The 20,837-nt window shown below is 44.8% G+C and overlaps 1 protein-coding gene across 1 annotated transcript in view; it reads right to left on the reverse strand.

Moving 5' to 3' along the window:
* Nucleotides 1-7,921: 7,921 nt before the first annotated feature.
* Nucleotides 7,922-20,837, reverse strand: part of BRINP2 (BMP/retinoic acid inducible neural specific 2) — an 88,013-nt gene continuing 75,097 nt past the window's right edge. Inside the window, exons 5-8 of the mRNA XM_059673459.1 lie at nucleotides 19,935-20,040; nucleotides 17,183-17,419; nucleotides 14,482-14,704; nucleotides 7,922-12,866 (exon numbers count right to left, since the gene is read on the reverse strand). Coding sequence (XP_059529442.1) covers nucleotides 11,750-12,866; nucleotides 14,482-14,704; nucleotides 17,183-17,419; nucleotides 19,935-20,040 — 1,683 coding nt within the window. The 3' untranslated portion in view covers nucleotides 7,922-11,749. The remainder of the gene's footprint in view (nucleotides 12,867-14,481; nucleotides 14,705-17,182; nucleotides 17,420-19,934; nucleotides 20,041-20,837) is intronic.

Below are 20,837 nucleotides of genomic sequence, written 5' to 3' on the forward strand. Positions count from 1 at the left end.
AGTAGCCCTCTCCTGGTTTAAAGATGATGCAGAGAACTCAAATGAGGCATGCACTTTGCAAGATTACCCCTAAATCCCCAAACAGCACAATAAAGAAGATGGAATCTCAGTACAACCAGACTAGAGGTAGACATGCTGAGCCTGTTGTGGAAGGAGGGAGAGCATATGCCACGGGAGCTATAGGTGTGGCGAATGTGTACCTGTAGTAGTAGCTGGTAGCATCAGTACAGGACTGAACCATGGAGTATTGGATCAAGAGGGGAAGAACATGAGGCATAGTCCCCATTTTATATGATTCAACACTTCGGTGAATATCCAAGAGATGATAAGACTATCTTGGTAAAGGGCTGTTAGGATCTGGAAAAAAGCAAAGGCCCACGCTATGTGAAGTAAAAATGCTGGAACTGGCATGTAGCATGGTGAAGGAACAGATCAAGGTTCAAAGAAGTTAGCACACTGGAGTGCATGCACTGTATACGGCTGAAACCACCAGTTGAATATGTCTCATGGAAGGGTCTGAATGATGCTCCAAGTGTCAAACCAATAAGAAATGCCCTGGAACAAGTGGGAACAGCTCAGTGATGACTATTCTCTGTGGGCCAAGGTAGGAGAGGCTAATATAGAACTGGACTTCCTGATTGCCTGATTAGAGCCCCATACAATAAAGGTCCCAGTGGTAGCACTCAAACCTCAGAAGCAAGGAAGTTGCAGATATCATAGTGATAGCAAGGTGGCCACAGATACCACATTATGTGGCAAAATCCAAGTGGCATTTGGGTTCAGTTGAAGCGGCAATCTAAACTTGAAAGAACTGTGGAGATATTAATGGAACTTGATATTTCTACAGGCAAGTTAGATTAGCGGTTAAAGGGGCTGTTTCTTAGTTTACATAAAAAAAAATAGCAAAGATGAATGATAAGAAGGCTGAGGGAAGCCTCTCAAATTGAAATTCATGTTACTTTGCCAAGTTTCCACACTTGAGTCAGTTCTCAGACCCAGAACACCAAAGGCAGAAAGAGTTGCTTCTGAGGAGGACTGCAAATCCATAGCAATTATATTCTGTTGAAATTCCGCCAGTTCTTTTCCTAAGGGACCACAGTCATTTACTCAAGTGACTGTGTATTTGGGAAAAAGCAGTATCCAAACTCTTCTATGAGTATAGGGTCAGAATTTACACTGATAACCAAAATGGGACTCATATGCCATAATAGCCCTCCTGTTAGAATGGAATCTGCAGATCCATTTGGGGAGTATTGCCATTCAGTGTGGCTGTCTGGGAACAGGTAATAAATGGGATCCTGGAATTCTAGGTCTGGCTCACAGTGTGTTCACTGGTTTCATGAACCCACCTGATGGTCAATTGGAAGAGACATACTTGGAGTTTGGCAGAAACCCGTGGAGTTGGCATTGCTTTCTTAACCCGTAGAGTGAGAAATATTAGCCAAGTGGAAACTTCTGCAACTGTGCCTCCCCCAAGCCAAGATAGTAAATAAAAAAAATATTGCAACCTGGGGAGAATGGTAGACATTAGTGCTACCTTCAAAGGTATAAAGAATGCAAGGGAGTCTTTGACAAATCCCCGTTGAATTCATCAGAATGGCCCCTAAAAAAATGAAATGAATCACAACTGAATGATTCACTACGGCAAACTTAATCAAGTTAGTGGCCCCAGTTGCACCTACTGTGCCGAATGTGATTTTACTAGAGCAGATTAATATAGCCTCCAACACATACTGAATAACCACTGATTAATTTGGTGAGTGCCTTCTTTCCCATCCCTATAAGAAAAGAGGCTCAGAAGCAGTTCATATTCATGTAAGATGGACAAGAGTACACAATTATGGTCTCATCTTAAGATTATGGTAACACTTGGACCCTCTGACATAATATTGCTAGGAGGAATATGGAATGTCTAACATTCCACAGAACCTCACATTGACCCATTTTATTGACAATGCCATCCTTATCATCCTAGATGAGCAAGAAGTGGCAAGTATGTTTGTACCTTTGGCAAAACACATGTGCTCCAAAGAGTGGAGATGAAAGATTCAGAGCACCAGCTTATTAATGAACTTTTTAGGGATCCAGAGTACTGGAGAATGCCAGAACATTCCATCCAAATTAAACAACAAAGTGTTGTCTCTTACACCTCCCATTACTAAGAAAGTAGCATAAATCTTAATAGCCTTTAAAGGTTTTGGAGGCAGCATATTCTGTACTTGGGAATATTGCTCTGTTTCATTTGCTGGGCAACTCTGAAGGCTCTGGGCTTTGAGTTATGCTCAGAGCAGGAAAGAGCTCAACAGACAGATCAGACTATGGTAAAGTGGTCTTGGCATTTGAGCCATATGACTCAGGAGACCCATATGGTACTAGAGGTATCTATGGTAGGAGAAGATAATGTGTAGAGTTTATGGAAGACCCAATAGAAGAATCACAATGTAAACCTCTGGGGTTCTGGAGAAAAATCCCTGCCATCTATGGTAGAGGACTATCGCCATCAACAAGCAGTTACTGATGTGCTACTTGGCCCTGGTAAATACAGAGCTTCTGACCATGAGATACCAAGGGATTCTGTGAGTATATTATCCATCATGAGCTGGGTTTGATCAAAGCCACCAAGTCATAAGGCGGGACCAGTCCTACAGCAATCCATTCTAAGATGGATATGGTACAACTAAGGTTGGAACAAGCAGAGAAGGAGAAAATGCATAAGATAACCAAGTAGGTGACCCAGAACCCCATGCCATCCATTCATGCTGCACTAGTGTATCCCCCACAGCTCACATTGGGAGCTTAATGGGAAGATCTTTATGACCAGATAAGAGAGAAATAAAAAGGCCTAGGTTCACTTATAAGGTGGCTTTAATGGACAATGATGAGGGGAAATCCTTCCAGAGAACAGAGTTTTGATGCTAAGTTCATCAGTTTTGTGTAGAAAGAGTGGTGGCTTGAGGTAAATATATATATATATATATATATATATATATATATAGATGAACTCATGGGCAGTGGTGAATGGCATGATTGGTTGGTCAAGGCCCTGGAAGGAGAAATATTGGCAGATTAGAGACAAGGAGGTCTAGTAAAAAGACATGTGGATGGATCTATGGAAGTGGAAGCATGAAGATTTTCAAACTGTATGTTAACGTTCAGCAGAAAACACCTACCATGGAAGAGCTACTGAACAACTAGGCAGAGTGACTTGGCCAATTGGTGAAGAAGCCAATATCTGTCATTGGCCACTCTGGTGCCAGCCCAGTGAGAGTGTGAACTAAATAGCCATGGCAGCCAGGATGTGTTCTAATTTGTTAAGGCTGATTCAGTTACCACTGCTGTTGAATGGTCTTTGGAGGCAGCTAAAAACTTTGGAGATGGGCTATGAACAAACACCCGGATTATTGATTATTCTCACCTTTTCATCATTTTAGCTTTTGGATGCTTTTATGTATCCACAGATAATGCCGAGAGAGATATCTTTTTCTGTAGGCCAACCTGACTCCAGAGTAAAATAATTTTCTCAAGTGTTCCTGGTCAGAGCATAAAGGGGAAGTCCTCCTGGCCCCACAGGAGGCAGCAAGAGCAAGAATGAATCTTCACAGCAAGGGCAAGAAAGCACTGGTTGAGGTCGAGTCATTAAGAATAAAGGGAATAGTAAAACTACATTTGGAGATGAGTTGCTCCTGTATAAAAAATGTTCTAAGGAATCCACACCAAAAAACAATAACTGTTAGAACTAATAAATCAAGTTTAGCGATTGTAGTTGTATACACAGTGAACAGTCCAAAAATCAAATGAAGGAAACAATTCCATTTATAATAGCATAAAAATAATAAAATACTTATAAATAAATTTAGCAAAAGTAGTGTGAAACTTTTAAGGCCCAAAACTACAAAACACCATTAAAAGAAGTTAAAGATTTGAATGGAAAGATGTTCCAAATTTATGGATCTAAAGACATGGTTATGATGGCAGTACTCCCCAAATTGATGTACAGATTCAACACAATCCCTATCAAATCCCAGCTGCCTTTTTGTTTGCAGAAAATGGCAAGCTGAACCTTATATTCATATGCAAATACAAGAGGCCCAGAATAGCCATAACATCTTGATATGGAAAAACAAAGTTGGAAGTTATATATTTCCTGATTTTAAAACTTATTACAAAGCTACAGTAATAAATACAGTGAGGTATTGTCATAATGAGAGACATATGGATACATCAAATCAAATTGAGAGTACAGATATCAAGCCATACAATTGTTGTCAATTAAGTTTTGATACATGTGCCAAGACAATTCCTTGGGGGAAGAAAAGTCTTTTCAACAGATGTGCTGGGACAACTGGATATCCACATGCAAAAGAACTAAGTTGGACCCCTGTCTCACACCATGCACAAAATTTAACTCAAAATGTATCAGAGGCCTAAATGTAAAAGCTGGGACTCTTAAAACTTTTTTAAAACTCTGAACTTTCTTCTTAGAGTTTCTTTCTTTTGCATTTCTAAAACACTTCCTTCTTAGAAGATAACATAGGCATGAATCTATGTGATATTAGGTTAGGCAGGAGATGTGTAGACAGGACACCAAAAGTAAACAGCAAAAGAAAAAAATATACTTTATCAAAATTTTAAACTGTTGTGCTTCAAAAAAACACTATCAAATAAGTGAAAAGAAAATCCACATAGTGGGAGAAAATATTTGTATTTGTAAATCATATGATGTTTATGCATCATATATATTGTATGATCACACTTATATGAAATGTTCAGAACAGGCCTCTCCATAGAGACAGCAAGTAGATTTAGTGGTTGCCAAGAACTGGGAGTTAGGGAGGAATACAGAGAGATTGCTAATGGGCATAGGGTTTCCTTCTTGGGTGATGTAAATGTTCTGGAATTAGATAGTGGTGATTGATGCACACCCTTTTGAATAAAAACTACTGAATTGTACACTTTAAAGTAAGGGTGAACTTTATGGTATATGAATCCTAACTTAATAAAGCTGCTATTTGATAAAGAAGAAGGAAGAAAGTGAAGGGCATTGACCCAGGAGGCCGGGTTTAGAATGTGAACATTAAGCTGAACCCTCATCATGTCCTTGAATATGTGCCCAGATATATGCTCTTCTTAGAACATTTTCTCCACCTTTCTGCCTACCCAAGTCTTATACTTCTAATACAATTGGAATAAAAACTCTACCTCCCTCATGTCTGTATCTAAAAAACGTATGTCAGTACTACGCCCTGGCTCCTCATCAAAGAATTCAACCAGGAGTTGACTGCAATCTGGAATTTGCTAAAAGTGCACTTAATATGCACTATTGGAAAGGGACAGTCTAATGGGCACATTAACTAGCCATTGGCTTAGGTACTCCAGGCTCGATCATAGTAATAAGTTACATCATCAGAAACAATGCGCTTGGGCCACACGACCTAGCCAGCCATGGGCATTTTGGTGAGGAGTGATGTTATAATATTTTATTCTCTGCTTTTATGGAGGGTCTGTATAAAAATATCCATTTGAATGGCTTATCTAAGTCTGCCACAAAATTGTAATTGAAGACCTTTTCCATTATATTATCGAATGACCCTTCTGTAATGGCCCAGGCGATAAATGTCTCTTTGTTAAGGAAGAGGTTTCTTCAGCAAGTGAATAACATGGATATTTCTTTGCTTTTCCTTTGCTTCTATTTCCTTCCCCTCCCTTTACTTTTCCCCAAACATAGAAAGTATCTAATGCATTAAAAATGACCCACACTTACTGAGCATGTACTGTGAACCTGTCGAGATCCTTTACATGTCTTTCCTTATTTGACCATCACAACATCCTATGCTATACACACTGCTATTGTCCCTCCTACACAGATGTGCAGACTGAGGCTGAAAAAGATTTGATGACATATCCTGCTTCTCCCAGTGTGTAAATGACAGAGACGGGATTTGAACCAAGGTAGTCTGACTCCATAAAGCATTCTAAGTCCAGCTTCTGTTTTCACTTAGCTGTACAGCTTCTTCCCTACCCAAGTTTCACTTTTTAAGTCATCTGCAAAAATTTTGAATTAAGGGAGTGTGCCTACTAAATACATGTGTGCTTTATTCCTCACATCTGCTAGCTGAAAATGCTCAATAAATAACATTGATTGATTTATTCCTCCAAGTTCTGAGATCCTTGGAAGAATGACCCTCCATAAATCCCGGTGGCTATTTTTATTAATGATGCAAGGGTAGTAGTAATCATACAGGCTGAAGGGGAGGAGGACAGAGCTGAAAACAAAAGTGATTCATTTTATTTCTTCGATGAGGTGCCTGGAGGTGCAGTCTGAAGTCTGGGGCCTCTGGGTGCTTGCTCATTGCTGGTATAAATTTAATCGTCTCGTCTGATGTGTGTTTCCACAGAGTGGCAGGTACTCCCTCTCCCACTTCTGAACAGATTTACTCTGATAGGCTTAGGGAAAAAAGACCTTTTACTCTGCCAGCATGATTTAGCCGGTCGGTGGGACTGCTCTGCTGTAAACGCATTCATAAGCAAGCTAGCTCTCAGTCCACAGAATTTTGATTTGGTTGTTTCCTTTCTTTTCTCCCTTCTCTGCTTTTTTGCTCTATTGGTACATAGAGGTCAGACACCTGGCTCCTAATTGGTTGAAAGATGAAAGGCCAGTATAGCATCAAGATTTTCATAAGTGAGGTCCTCACCTCCTAGCCAGACATGATTAACCTTTCTGTTTCTCAACCCCCGTGCTTCTGGGAGGCTCCTGGTTTAGAGTGCTGATGCTGCAGGAAGCTAATAGGCAGACTCCCTAAGAAACTTGCCCCTGAAAATGTGGTCCACGTACCAGCAGCAGTAGCATCACTTGGGAGCTTGTTAGATGTGCAGAATCTGGGGCCTCACCCAGACCTGCTGAATCAGAATCTTCAGGTGAATCATATGCACGTTTAAGTCAGGAAGCACTCTTTTGAGACCATTGTAGTCTCAAGAGGTGGAAGCAGCTCTGCTACTAAACACACCTCCCATGGCAGCCCCTTGAGCATGCCTTAAACTGAATGCCTTGGTGCTGACATGGGGTTCAGGAGTTAGAAATAAGGGCACCGACCAGACATAACGTGTGACTTCAGTGGGGCTCTGCTGCCATCCTTGCACTTTTCTGCTCTCTGGGAAGGATGCATATGTTATATGTTAGTCTTTCCCTCCACTGAGGTTCACAGTAAGTGTCATTAGTGTCTCTTCCAGGGAGTGACTTTTCTGTGCATCATCAGTACTTTGTACATCTCTACTAGAGAATGCACCTCTCTGATTTGTGTATGCACCCCACTCCCCACATTATATTGTGCAATTCTTCATGGCCCAGAAGCATGTTTCAAAGAGTGTTCAATACCCTACACTTTAGCCTAGTGCCTAGCACTTAAAACATGAATGAAGGAAAGTAGGAAGGAGGTAAGGAGAAAGAGAAGAAACAGGCTTGATGTTTGGAGAATTGAAGATATACATGGGTTGTGGAGAGTATAGAGCAAAAGTGTGCAGGGAGGTGAGTGTTCAGAAAGAGAAAAAAAAGAGAAAAATCTTAAGGAGGTGGGCATGAAGTAGTTGGGTTACAGATAAGGGGACAGGTCAAGAATTAAGGTCACTTAAATATAAATGTGGAGCCTCTATGCAAATCCAGGTCTGTCCGACTTCCCAGACTGTCTCCTGCGTCATACTATTTTTTTAAAATATATTTTATTGATTTTTTACAGAGAGGAAGGGAGAGGGATAGAGAGTTAGAAACATCGATGAGAGAGAAACATCGATCAGCTGCCTCCTGCACACCCCCTACTGGAGATGTGCCCGCAACCAAGGTACATGTCTTTGACTGGAATTGAGCCTGGGACCTTTCAGTCCACAGGCTGACACTCTATCCACTGAGCCAAACCAGTCAGGGCTGGGTCATACTGCTTTTAAAGGGATAGTACCAGAAGGACCCCCAGTACCTGGGTAGAATATCCAACTCCCTCATACACAGGGGAGCAAAATGGGAGAAGTGGAATGACTTTCTCACGGGTGTAGAGATGGCTGGAGGCAGAACCAAAAGAAAGGTGTGTGTCTACAGTCAGTCACACTATCTGAATTTTCCACCTGTCCTTCCAGGCCAGGAGTGCCAGCCACAGGTTTGTCTTGGGTGGCTCTTTTGGCCCACGTTCTCACTCTACTGCTAGAAGGAGTGAGAACTCTGTACAGCAGAACTTGCCTCATTCCCCTTCTCTGCCATGGCCTAGACTCCAGTCATACACTTGACATGCTGACTGCACCACCTAAGCCCTTTGGTGTTGGTGGTACCTGGATACCTCTAGCCTTCACAAGAAAGTTGTTACACAGATTTGTAAAGATATTCAAACTCCAATTGGTGATCTATAGAAAACATCAATAAATTAGAGGCAGGATATTGTAATTAAAAAACATGTAGCTGATAGAGTCATCAGGAATCCAGTAAGGAGATCCAACCTGGATGGAAATATGTCTAGGCTGTGCTGAAAGCTTGTCCCGGGAGAAACTTCAGTCTTTTTCTATTGCCTGTTAGAGAAGCTGGTTACTTTTGCTAGAACCAATACCAGGGAAAGATGTGAAGCTCTTCCCATCTCTAAGTAGTCCTCTTCTTCCAGGGAAATCACCTTTCCTCCACCCTCACACTCCTAAGCCCCACACAGGGTGCCTGTCATCTCCCAACACCCAGATGTACTAGCGAGAGAGGTAGAGAAAAAAGCAGATTCAGTGCTATTACCAGTTCTGCTAATACATAGAACCTTGGGCAAGTTCTGTCACCTCTCCTTCCTCACATCAGAAATGAGTTGACTGAATGACCTCTAAAAACCTTCCAACTCCAAAAATTGCATCCTCTCTTTTGCCAGTGGGTTAACTTCTAAGATTTATTTCCTTCTAAGGGCATTTTCGTTTTCATATGAAACATAATGGCAAAAAGAAGGAAGACCCCTCTTGTGCAAGAGAATAGACTTGCATGATGGAATTACAGACTTTGTTGATGATATTTGGGGGCAGGACATCACGTAGCAACGCATTCCATCTACACATAAGGCAGTTCTGCCCATCATGATGACTGTTTTCATATTTGTGAAAAGAAGCCAAGAACTGTATGTGAACTATCTGTGATACCCAGTATTTGAAACAGACTTCATTTATGTTTTTGGCTGTGTGAGTATGAGTAGGCCTGCAGAGCATGGCATTATATTATTAGCAGCAGGCATTAAATATATTATTTAGTATTAGAGGTATTAGTCTCAAGCATTAGAACAGATTACATTTGATGTATTAGTTCTTTAGGGTGACAATTAAGGCTTGAATTCCTGATTGTTATAGCCAGTAACTGAACTGTGATTTGACTCTTAATTCCACAGGGAGTTCACCAACATTGACAACCCACTATTAATTAGTGACAATTCTTTATTTGTGACTATATCTGGGAATAGTTGTTTCCTATCATCTGGGTACTATAGACTTGGAAAGTGACAATTTTGACCAGTGGCATCCTTTTATTATTATGGCATTTCTTAGCCTAGCTTTTTTGAGAAATTCTATGCTGAATTCATGGTATTAAGCCTTTAACAGCCCCTTCAGGAATCCTGTCTATTCTTTATTTCTTCCTTTTCTTCCATCTGCCTTCTAGAAGCAGTCTTGGTACATCCATAGCCCTATTGATGAAGATGATCTGCTGGTTCCATATCCCACAGACAAAGAGCTTGAGACACACCCTCCCACCCCCAAGCAAGTAGTGGCTGAACTAGAAATGGGCAATAACCGTTCGTCCCTAGTTCATCCATCACTCTGCGTTCCCAGCCTAGAAGACTTCAGGGAGGTGTGAAGAAAGAAATGCCCTAGGCTTCTTATCTGCCTGGGATTTCAGGTCCTCGTGAACAGAGAGATGGTTCAGGCATTAAATAAAATGCTGGATTCTTCTCTATGCAGTGACAAACATGGAAGCTCTTGGGCAGATAGACATGACCATCCTCTCATTGTCTCCCAGTTCATTTTGTACCAACTGAGATGTACCACAGGTACAGAATGAGGTACTTAGTATTTATGTGGTGACTTCCGCTTGAATAAAATGGGGGTTGTCATGCCTACACATTGTGCTCAGGGCATGTGGGGAATAGTCAGAGAGACATGGTTCTTTAAAAGATTTGCTGTGAAGCGATTTCCATACCACCTGGGGAAGGCACTAAGGAGAGAAGAGGCACTGCCCTGTGTGGCGTATGTCAAACCTGCTTTTCAGGCTGGGAAGGTGGTGATCAGACCGAATGGAGGAAACTCGTGCCAAGTCTGCATCTTTCCCAGTGTCCTCAAAGGGCAATCCCAGACTTTAAGATGCAGAGTGTGGAAAATTCTCCTGATATCCGCAGCAGTGTAAGCAGAGGTGCCCCCTTTAGCCAGCATTTGCCCAGCATAAAGGCTGCAGTTCCCCTAAAGAGCAAAGACTTTCATTCTCCTGATAGTGTACAACCCGTGTTAGTCCTCACTCCTGGGAAAAGGGAGAGGGGAAGCCAGATTACCTGGGAGAATTCTGCCTTACTCTTTCTCATTCCAATCTTTACTCATTCTCTCTCTCTCTCTCTCTCTCTCTCTCTCTCTCTCTCTCTCTCTCTCTCTCTCTCTCTCTCTCTCACACACACACACACACACACACACACACCTCACACCCAGTCAAGATAGGCATGCATTCACTTGTGTATATACTAGTCAACCAGCTTCTCACACAGCAATATCCACCATCTAAGGACACCCACGTGTCACCCACAGAGCAGTAAAAAAATCCAGGAAACTATACTATTTTTTCCTCTTTTCTCTCTCATTTTCCCCCTAATAAAGGTCTTTAAAAATATATATTAAATCAGTTAATTTTTTTTTTACTCATATGTTCATGTGGCTGGAGCAGATTGACAAGGAAAACAATCACAAAATAAATATTTTTGTTTTTGTTTTTAAAAAAGAACATTTCCCTAGACATCATCTCTCTGACTGTACAGCTGCTTTCTTGGACAGATTGGGGGCTGTAGGAAGGGAGCTCTGGCTGGACCAGGGTAGGGGACGTGGAACAAGCCCAGCCCCAAAACTGGGGTAGCCCAGGAAGCCAGGGGACCAGGGAGGAGGGAGGAAGGTAAAGGGGGAGCAAGACCGCCTGCCCACCCTGCGTGTCCTCAGTTGGTGTCACTTCCCCTGTTTCCTAAAGGAGCCGCCTGGAGGAGCAGTCAGCGTCCGGGAGGGCTCAGAGGAGGCAGAGTACAAAAAGTAGGAGCCAGTGTGGGAATCACGAAACACCAAGAAACCTGGTTAAAAAGACTACAAAAGTGACTCCACAGAGGGGGAGCAGGAGCTTCCACCCCTCCCGTTTGTCCCCTCTTGCTTCCTTGAAAGATAAGAATCACTTTTAAGGATTTGTTTGTTTCATGGTTTGGCTGGTTCTTTTTCTTAATCTCTCCCTTGGCTCCTCTCCTTCAACTGCATTCATTCTGGAAAGCACCGACTTTACAGACACAAGGCTGCTGAGTTGTAGCCTCCCCGAGGGAGCGTGCGCGCGCACACCCGCGGCGTGAGTGTGTGCATGTGCAGTGGCTGTTTCTTTCTCTCCTGCCTGTGTCAGTCCAATCCCCGAGGTCTCATCTGCTGGATGCAGAGTCTCAAGGGAGCACCTTGTTGGCACCAAGGTGAGTGCCTGGATGCATGGATCCCCTCCCTGTCCAGCACTGAAGTGCCCCCCCCCACCCCATTAGCTACAGAGTTTGCCTGTCTCATACTCCACAGCATTTGGCAGCTTGGAATTGAAAGCCCTCAGGGAGGACTGGATCCTGCCCACCTCGTTGTTGGCCAGCTTGAGCCGGTGCCGGAGCAAGCAGGAGAAAAGGTCCAGCCGGACTTTGCCAGGTGGAGAAAGCTGGTTAACCCGGTCCCTAAGCTCTATGAGCTGCAAGAGGGCAGAGTCCTGGGAGCCTTGAGTGTATGGGTAATCCAACTGGAGAATTAAGTCCCGGATAGCATCTGGGTCAAAGGGCAGGCTGTAGCCAAAGACCTGCAAGGTGTTGATTTTCATGTAGCCCAAGTTCTTGGAGGGATCTGTCATCTCCAGGGGCTCATAGTAGATGGTCTCATTGGAGCTGTCATCCAGGGACTTGATTCGGCTCCGTAGGTAAACATGGACTGTCTCAAAGAAGGTCTTCCACCTGTTTCCCAAGGTGATCGTCCAGTTCTGGCACTGGGCAGCCGCGTCCACGTTAGTCCTTTCCCAGTCTGGGAAGTGGGCCTCGTTCACGGGCATGAACCAGCTCTCAGAGTGGCTGCCTCCAAAGGGGTTGACGTAGATGGCCATGACGGGCTCCAGGGTGCTGTTCTTGGTGAGGCAGATCTGCAGGGACAGGGCCAGCATCACATGCACCAGCCCAGGCTTGTACTTATTGCTCTTCAGGGTGAGCAGCATGCGCTTCCTCCAGGAGGGGTCAAACCAGCTGCCCAGGCGCATGTCGTTGCTGATGAAGATGGAGTGCACCTCGATGCGGCTGTCCCACTTCTGCAGCAGGTACTTCAGCTCCAGGTCCTGCAGGTCTGTCTCCAGCCCCAGAAAGTTCTCCAGGGACTCAGCCACCTCTGGCCGGCACAGCCCTTGGACCAGCACGTAGCCCGGGTTGCAGCCCCCACAGCGTGTGCTGTTGTCCCGGGCACAGTGGGCACAGGCAGACCCTTCACCCAAGGCACATGGGATGGGGCCCTGGCAGGAAGATTGGTCATAGGGGCAGCTGCAGCTGTGGCTCTGCTCCAGGAAGGTGCCAGGGAAGGTGCTTTCTCCACAGTAGAGGAAGGACTGGATTCGGTTCCACCAGAAGGACAAGGACCTTTGGGAGAGGAGACAGAAATGAAGCAAGAGTCGTAGGAAGCCACACACCGCCATCCTCCCTGAGGGTACCAGGACAGGGACCAGCAGACAGGGAAGGCGATCAGGAAATTAAAGGCCCACATTCTCTAAAAGATGGAAACCCTACTGACTAGGGCCTGGGACTCAGGTTCTGACAGATCGGCCCCAGAAATATTTGACATCAACCTTGAAGTGGAAGCCACCAAGCTCATCCCTCCCAGGCACTGCCTCACTCCCTCACTCAAAAGCCTACAGAAGCTCTGCCCCATCTTTTGTGTCAAATCTGGCTTCCAGCCTCCTAAATAAGATCTTCTCACAGCAGGCTCTCCACTTTCAAACATCCTGCCGACTTCCTCCCCACTTCTTAGTCGCTGTCCTTTGTGTTCCCTCTGCTTCTCTCACTCTTCCACCAAGAATAGGAATTTTCTAACATGGCTCCTTTAAAAAATTTCAGCTCTGTGATAATGCCTCCTCAAAGAGGTCTTCCGAGACTTCCCTTTCAGAAGAACTGCCCAGTCACTCTCTGTCTCGTCACCCTGTTTCTGTGAACCCACAGCAGTGATCAGGATCGGAAATTATTGTGTTCTTTTGGTGCTGACTTGTTCATGGATGGCTTCCTTGCAGATGCCGTGAGAGTAGGGACACTGTGTTATTCGCCAACGTGTTCTTAGGAGCTAGAATTGTTCCTGGTGCACAGTAAATATTTGATAATTATTCGTTGAAAAAGAAATGAATTGGTCTTGAAAACCCTTGCTGGCCTGCACTCCCCCTCTTCTTCCTTCTCACCTGTGCCTCCGGTAGAGTGGTGCCTCTGGTTTGTTGCCAGGGCAGCTCCCTCTCCTGGAATGCCCGGCTCACATGCAACCGCCTTTCCATCTCCCTTACAGCCTGGCGGCTCCTCCTTCCCCATGGTGGCTTTTCTCTCTGGCCTTTGCTAGACCATGTTTTTTCTTTACGCTCCATGAGCATGAAGTGAAGTGGCTTTAAGTGGCTGCCACATAGCTGCAATTTTTCAGTTTTTATGTTTCTGTATATTTTTTCAGTCTTCCCAAATGTCCCCCACAGCTTAATCAAAGCACATGCAATGTGGACTTAATAAAAACTTGTTGAACAAATGAGTCAATGAGCAGATGAATGAGTGAGTGCCTAAGATATAGCCCCACTCTGTCCCTGAAGACACAAGACCCCAGCTCTCTTTTCTCTTGTGACTCGGAGCAGTCACCTGTTCAAAATAATCCAATGTGTGTAGTTCTCATCCCAAGCAATTGGTATATGAGCTTTGACCCCCCCCTTTCTTTCCTAGAAGTCTTATCAAAATGGAAATAAGTGGGAATAGGAGTATTATTAGGATAACATTTGATTCTACCATCATTTATATATAAAAGTCCAATTAGCCTCTCTTTTTTTCACTCGCTCACTTTAGGTACATCTCATAGTTGAGGATGACACATGAGTAGGTCAAGATAACAGGAGCATCTAAAAAGCCATGTGTGTAGCTCCTTATTCCTGGGTCTCCCATGTTGGGCAGAGGGTCCTCCCTGGCCTTAGCTGTTGGGGAGGTGCCAAGCACTGGCTCTGGGGCCTGGGGTGCTCACCGCTCCTTGGGCAGACGGAAGCGAGGCTGCCGGTGGCAGCGTTTGCAGAGGTTGAAGAGCCGGCTGACGATCCGATGCATCTTCTTGAACAGCATTTTCAAGCTGGCTCCCAGCTGCTGGTAGCGGTGCTGGAGGCCAGCGTCCATGGCCCAGAACTGGGAGATGGTTGTGGAGTTCAGGAACCTGTCGTCAGGCAGCCTTTTCAGCAGGGTTTGGAATTCCTCTGTGGGCAAGGACACAGGCAGGGCTGAGGGGGTCCGTGCACACCCCCAGAGGGGCAGGTGGGTGCTCCCCAGCCCTTCAGAGTCACTGCATACAGAAGAGGCTTCGCAGCCATTCTTCTCCCAGACCCTTTATTTATGTATTTTTCAATAGCTTTATAGAGAAGTAATTAATATACCATAAAATATGGCTTCAGGATTCTTTCCCATCCTTCCTGTCCTTAATATGCTTCTCAATTTCAAGACAGATGTCTGTCATCCCCAAGGGGCCAATGGCCTTGGGGCATATACCCCTTTTCCCCTTTCTACTTCCTTGTAAGTCATTCACAATTGTAAGTCTGAGGCCAATCTTCAAAGACACCACAGCACCCTTACGGAAAACGGCACTCTTAAGGGTGAACAGCCCTTTCAGGCTGGCTCCCCACTGCTCATAGCAGTGCTGGAGGCCGGTGTCCATGGCCCAGAACTGACTAACCAATGGGGACACAGAGAGGATAGAGCACCAGCTGAGAAATCTTCCTGAAAGCCTTTCAGTCTCTGAGATCAGCCACCCTCTCCCTATCCTTTTATTTTTTTATTTTTTTTACTCTGGGATATACTTCCTTTTTTTGAGCTTCCACTCTTGGTCAGATACCCATTCTTTCCTGTAGCTAATCCAGAAGCAATGTGCTTTCTGGTTCTCAGCTCCTACTGCCAGTCTGAGATGTTCTCCGGGCTTCCTGGTCACATCATGCTTTCTGAATTCATGCTCAGGGATCTGTCCACATCTGCTTTAATGGGACCTGCAGCCACCAGTCTCCTGATGGAGATCCAGAGAGTCCTTGTTTACTCAGCAGCAGCAACTCATGGTGGTGAAAGCCCAAAGTCATTTCCTGCACACTTAAAAGTTATGGAACAGCTATCCCCAGTAGCCCATAGCAGCTGGGGTTGGAAGACTGGGATGGGATGTTCTTAGCTGCTAAATGCCTTGCCTAGAACTTGGAATGACAGGTGCCTCAGTTCATTCTGACTTCTCAAGCATCTGGTTCTGCATCCCCTGCAGAGAAGTGGAGAATCACTCCTGTAGTGAAACGTATAACTATCATGTACATCATTCTGTTTGATAAAACATTTAACCTACAAAGGGGTATGAAGAATAGCAGGACAAGTTCCCATGTGCCAACTACCTAGCATTTGGCCCTTTGCCATATTGGTTTCAGATTTTTTTAAAGGAAGTAAGACAAATAAATATGCTTGAATACCCCAAACTTCCCCACTTCTCCATCGAGATGTGGGCATTCTCTTGGATGTTTTCTTTATCATTATCACATATTTTTATGTGTTCCACAAGTGTATTTATCTATAAAAATATTAAGTATTCACTAGCACGTTCTTCAACTCCATATAAATAGTATTAAATGTGTATTATATTTAATAGATTATTATATTATAGCATTATATATAAATATTATATATAAATATGTATATATCTCTTCCTCTTGCTGGTTTATCTAACATTATGCTTTTGAAATATATCCATATAACTAGCATTCAGTAGTATGGAAATGTATGAATAGAATTGTGCAGAGTTCTTTTCACATTAATTTTATCTCAATTATCCCTTGTAAGCCTTCTATCCAACTGTCATTATCACTTTCTGTCTAACAGATGAGGAAACCGAGGCATTGAGAAGCCGTGTGGCCAATATAAGGTCATAAAGCTGGACAGCAACAGACTGCATCAGTCTGTTTGGGCTGCTACAACAAAATACCACAGACTAGGTGATTTATAAACCACTAAAGCTTATTTCTCACAGTTCTAGATGCTGGAAATCTGAGATTGGGGTTGCAGTATGGCCAGGTTCTAGTGAAACCCTTTTTAGGGCTGCAGATGGCTGACTTCTCACTGCGTCCTCACCTGGTGGAAAGGGTTAGAAATCTCTCTGGGTCTCCTTTATAAGGGCACTAATCCCATTCATGACCTAATCATTCCCCAAAGCCCCACCTCCTAATACCATCACTGAGTGCATTAGATTTTCAACATATGAATTTTGGGGTACACAGACTATAACACAGAGCAAGGATGCAAAACCAAGTCCTTCAGAATCTAGGTCTCAAGGTTACATTGATATTAGTTATACCTCGCATGTCTGGGTCTCCTAGAACTTTTCTATTCACTTTACTCATTCAGCTAACATTTATTGTGCACCTTATGTGCAGGCACTGTTCTAGGCACCGTGGAACCTATAGCATACAAAACAGACAGAGCGTATGCCTCCCTTATATTTCATTAGCTTACTAAGTCCTTCAAACATATCTCTTTGGTACGTAGTATGCCATTTGCATATAGAACAGAAAGAAATGACTTGAGACTCAGAGTGGTGATAGAACCTGCTTGAGGTGGCTGAGCCAGGATCCACGTTGAGTTCCCATGATCTTGCCCCGCACCTTACATCCACCTCCCATTAACAGGAAGGACACCTGGGACTGGTGACTGCTCACCTGACTCCTCAAACTGCCGGTTGTGAGTGGCCCAGGAGTCCTGGATCTGCAGCAGGCTGTCCTCCATGGCCTGGATGTCCGCATCAGGACAGTTGCACTCAGGGAAGGTAGGGCTGCACTGGCACCAGCAGTCATTCTCCTTGCAAATGAGCTCACCCTCAGAGCTGCATGTAATGTAGCTCAGCGCTGCAGCCACGAAGCGCTCCCGCAGGTACTCAGGCAGCAGCACCTGCAGGCCTAAGGAAAGGACGTGTCAGGAAATTGCCAGGCAGAACCAGTGGGGCTCAGTTTCCCTTACCCCAGGCTGCAGGAGCCCCAGCTAGGGTTCTGCTTCCTTGTGCATCCTGGGCCCAAGAACGGTCACCCCAGGGCCTGATCCTGCTGAGCTGGTTGGGAGAGAGGGTTGCTGCTGCCCCAGTGACAGATGGGGGAGGATCTGAAAATGCAAATGAGGATCATCAAAGCCCAAGGCTTAGTTGAACCCCTTATATCAGCCAAATTGAGAGCGTGCACATCATATGAACGGGCTTATTGGCTACCCATCAGCATTTCTAGGATGGAAACAGGAAGATGTTTCAGATAAAAGAAGAGCTTACGGCTCTCATGGGGGAGGAATCAAGCCTTGATGGGCTTTTTGCTTTGTCTCTGATAACCATCCTGTTTCTAGCTTCACTGAGATTAGCAGCAGGCATCCTAAGATGTCACTGAATGCTGATCCTTCTGGGCCTCCCACCCCAGTCCCAAGGATGGAAGAGGTTGCCCTGGTTAGGAGGCAGGGACAGGTATTGTGGGTATATCGTGGCCAGGCACTACCCCAAGTACTTTCCATATACAATTGCAAGTAACAGTTGTGGTCATACTAAGCCTCTTAGAGGTGAGGAAATCCAAGCCCAGTGACCACGGTGACCAGCCCAAATCACAGTACTAGTAAAGTCAGACGCTGCCCTTGTCCCACCAGGACTGGCTGCCCCATCTCAATGTAATTTAACTCCTGAGGAGATTCGAAAATAGGATGGTGGTAAATACCCAAGATCAGTCAGGCCTGGATACATGCAAATGGCTCTCAGCTCTCTTCTAATTAGCATCCTCTGATCTTGGCTGTAATCCACTGATGTTTCAGTTTCCCCACCCATCTGTGGTAGGTATTCGTTTACCAGTCGTAGCAGAAGATACCCCTAGCTGGTTTCAAGCCACACAGAGTGGCTGTTGGAAGCATATCAAGGGATGAGTGAGGGACAGGCATGCCTTGGGACACAGCCTGAGCTTGTTCAAGGTCAGACCTGCCGGAGGCTCCCCCGCTAGGGACACTGTGAGATCCTGTGTCAGGAGCGTGAGGGACATGGGGACTTATGTATATGATGCACCCCTTTTCTCAAATGTCTGCCAGCTCTTTATTTTCACACCCTTGACCTTGTCCTTGGCAGGCAATCAGAGAGCCTGAAGTATATATCCCAGTCTCAGCAATTCAAAATATGTTAGAATTGCAGCTGCAGTGGATGTTTGGTGTTTTTGTCTAAGGCCTCCCTCCCATTCTGAACTGCTCCCGAATTTTCCTTCCTTGATGTTGTGCCTGTAGGGGCCTTAGAACTGCCCTCCCCACACTCCCTGTCCATAGGCGTGCTCTCAACACCCACCCCTCTGCAAGTCCATTCCTTTCACCTCTCCTATCACCTCCCTCTGCCTCACCATAACATTTCCCACTGCTATAAAATAAGTGCCCGGAGCAATGTCTGCATGAGTGATGGGCTATAAAATTAAATGGCATAAACTATTCCAAATGAACCACCAGACATTCTGAACTTCCCTCGTTGCTAATTTCCAGGCACCAACCCAGCCCACCCAGGGATGTAGGAGAAGAGGGATGCTAACCGCCTTAGGTGCCAGCTAAGGAGTCTTTTACTCCTCTTTATCATTTATTCCTTGATTCCTAAAGCATTTATGGGTTGCATCCAGCTTATGTTGCCTGGAATTTGTAAACGTAGATCCTGGGTGAGGGCTATTGATTTTATAATACAGAGACAATAATATCTTTAGCAGAGTCCAATTCAGTTAGGCCTTAAAAAAAATGAACTTTTCCCACTAGCAAACAGCTCTGACTCAGTTTGCGTGCCTAGGGGGCAGACAGCAGGAGTGATGCCGCCCATCTTCAGCCTCCTGACCTAGTGGAGTTCCCTTTCCTCTGGCGTTCCCATTTTCCTGCTTGCTGCTCTGTCTTCAGTTGAGGATCCCATTCCTCTCACACTCTCCTCCTAGCTTTGATCTCCCATGGAAGATCACTGACTAATAACAGAAAGCAGGGCACTACTTTCAGGGTAACCAGTGGTCCCATGGTTTGTATAGTTCTTAATTGAGCTAGATATGGTGGCCCCATAACCATTCTGCAAAGGCCAGCTGTTTCCAGTGTGTTCTCAGGACAAAGCAGAGGCTTCTTTGGACAAGAAAGGAGATCGCTGAACGAGGTCAAGGCATATAAAGATGGATGTGTTGTTGCTGTAGGACAGTGACAGCATTTTTGGATTCGGGGTGTTGAGTGGTATAAGCATTGGTCTTGGGTGTGGGGCAAATCATGTCAGAAGTTTTCTCAAATGAATGATGGAAAGTTGTTAACTACCAATCCCAGAATTCTCGGTCATTCTTGTCTTAAAAGGGGGTGAGCAAATGGGCAGGGCCAGCAGGACTTTTCCCTGCTCCCTGGGGATCCACACCTTTTACCAGGTGTGAGGAATGTGAACACCATCCCTATGCAGCTTACCGAGTAACTGCACTCTGTTCTCCGGACTTTGCACCAGGACTGAGCTGACCGAGTCCAGATTGTCGTAGTTGCTGCAGCCCAGAGGGCCAGTCCTGGTCTCCGTGACCTAGAGCAGGAAGGGCAGAGCATGGGTTTACATATCAAGGGGAGACTCCCTTTGCCCTTCTCTCTCCAGTCATCCATCTGAGGCTCTGTGTCCTGTCCTGACTAGCCAAAGGAATGGCATGTGTTCCCCCACCCCCAGAGCATAACACCACTTTTCTTCTTTGTCCTAAGATAGTGACTATCTGTGGGGCATGGTTGGAAGCAACAGTTCTACACAGAGGCAGTCTTTCAGAGGGAGCCAGAAAGAATTTGTGTCGGGGAAGAGAAAATTCAACATAGGCAGAGGAAGCTGGATCTTTAAGCTGGACCCTCCCCTCCCTGGAGGGAGACAGGAGACCAGATGTGGACGCCTGCTGGTGAGCCCAGATGCAGCCAATCACTGTGGTGCTGACAGGCTTGATGGATCCCTAAGATGAAAAGCACTAGAGAAATATGAGTTATGAGTATTATTATTAGTATTAAACATTTAAGTCCCACCTCGGCACTGAGGAAGTCCTTAGAGAAAATCAGCCATGGGCTTACTGCATATTTTACTAAGTATATTAAATATACATAAAGTCTTATAGCCATGTAATATTCCAAAACATCAGAGCCATTTTAAAATATTATAAAGTTGGCCTATCAGTTTTTCCCTGATGTTTAAAGTATAAGATGAAAAATGAGGAGCTTTAAATGCACTGAAATAATTATGTAATAAGAACGATGGGGACCTGAGGCCCTTTCTTCTCAGAATCTCCGAAGGCTTTTCCCACAATCAATCAACCAATGAACTAGTATTTATTGAGCAGCCACCATTTC

The sequence above is a fragment of the Myotis daubentonii genome, chromosome 18 (genome assembly GCF_963259705.1).
Source record: "Myotis daubentonii chromosome 18, mMyoDau2.1, whole genome shotgun sequence".
Lineage (NCBI taxonomy): Eukaryota > Metazoa > Chordata > Mammalia > Chiroptera > Vespertilionidae > Myotis > Myotis daubentonii.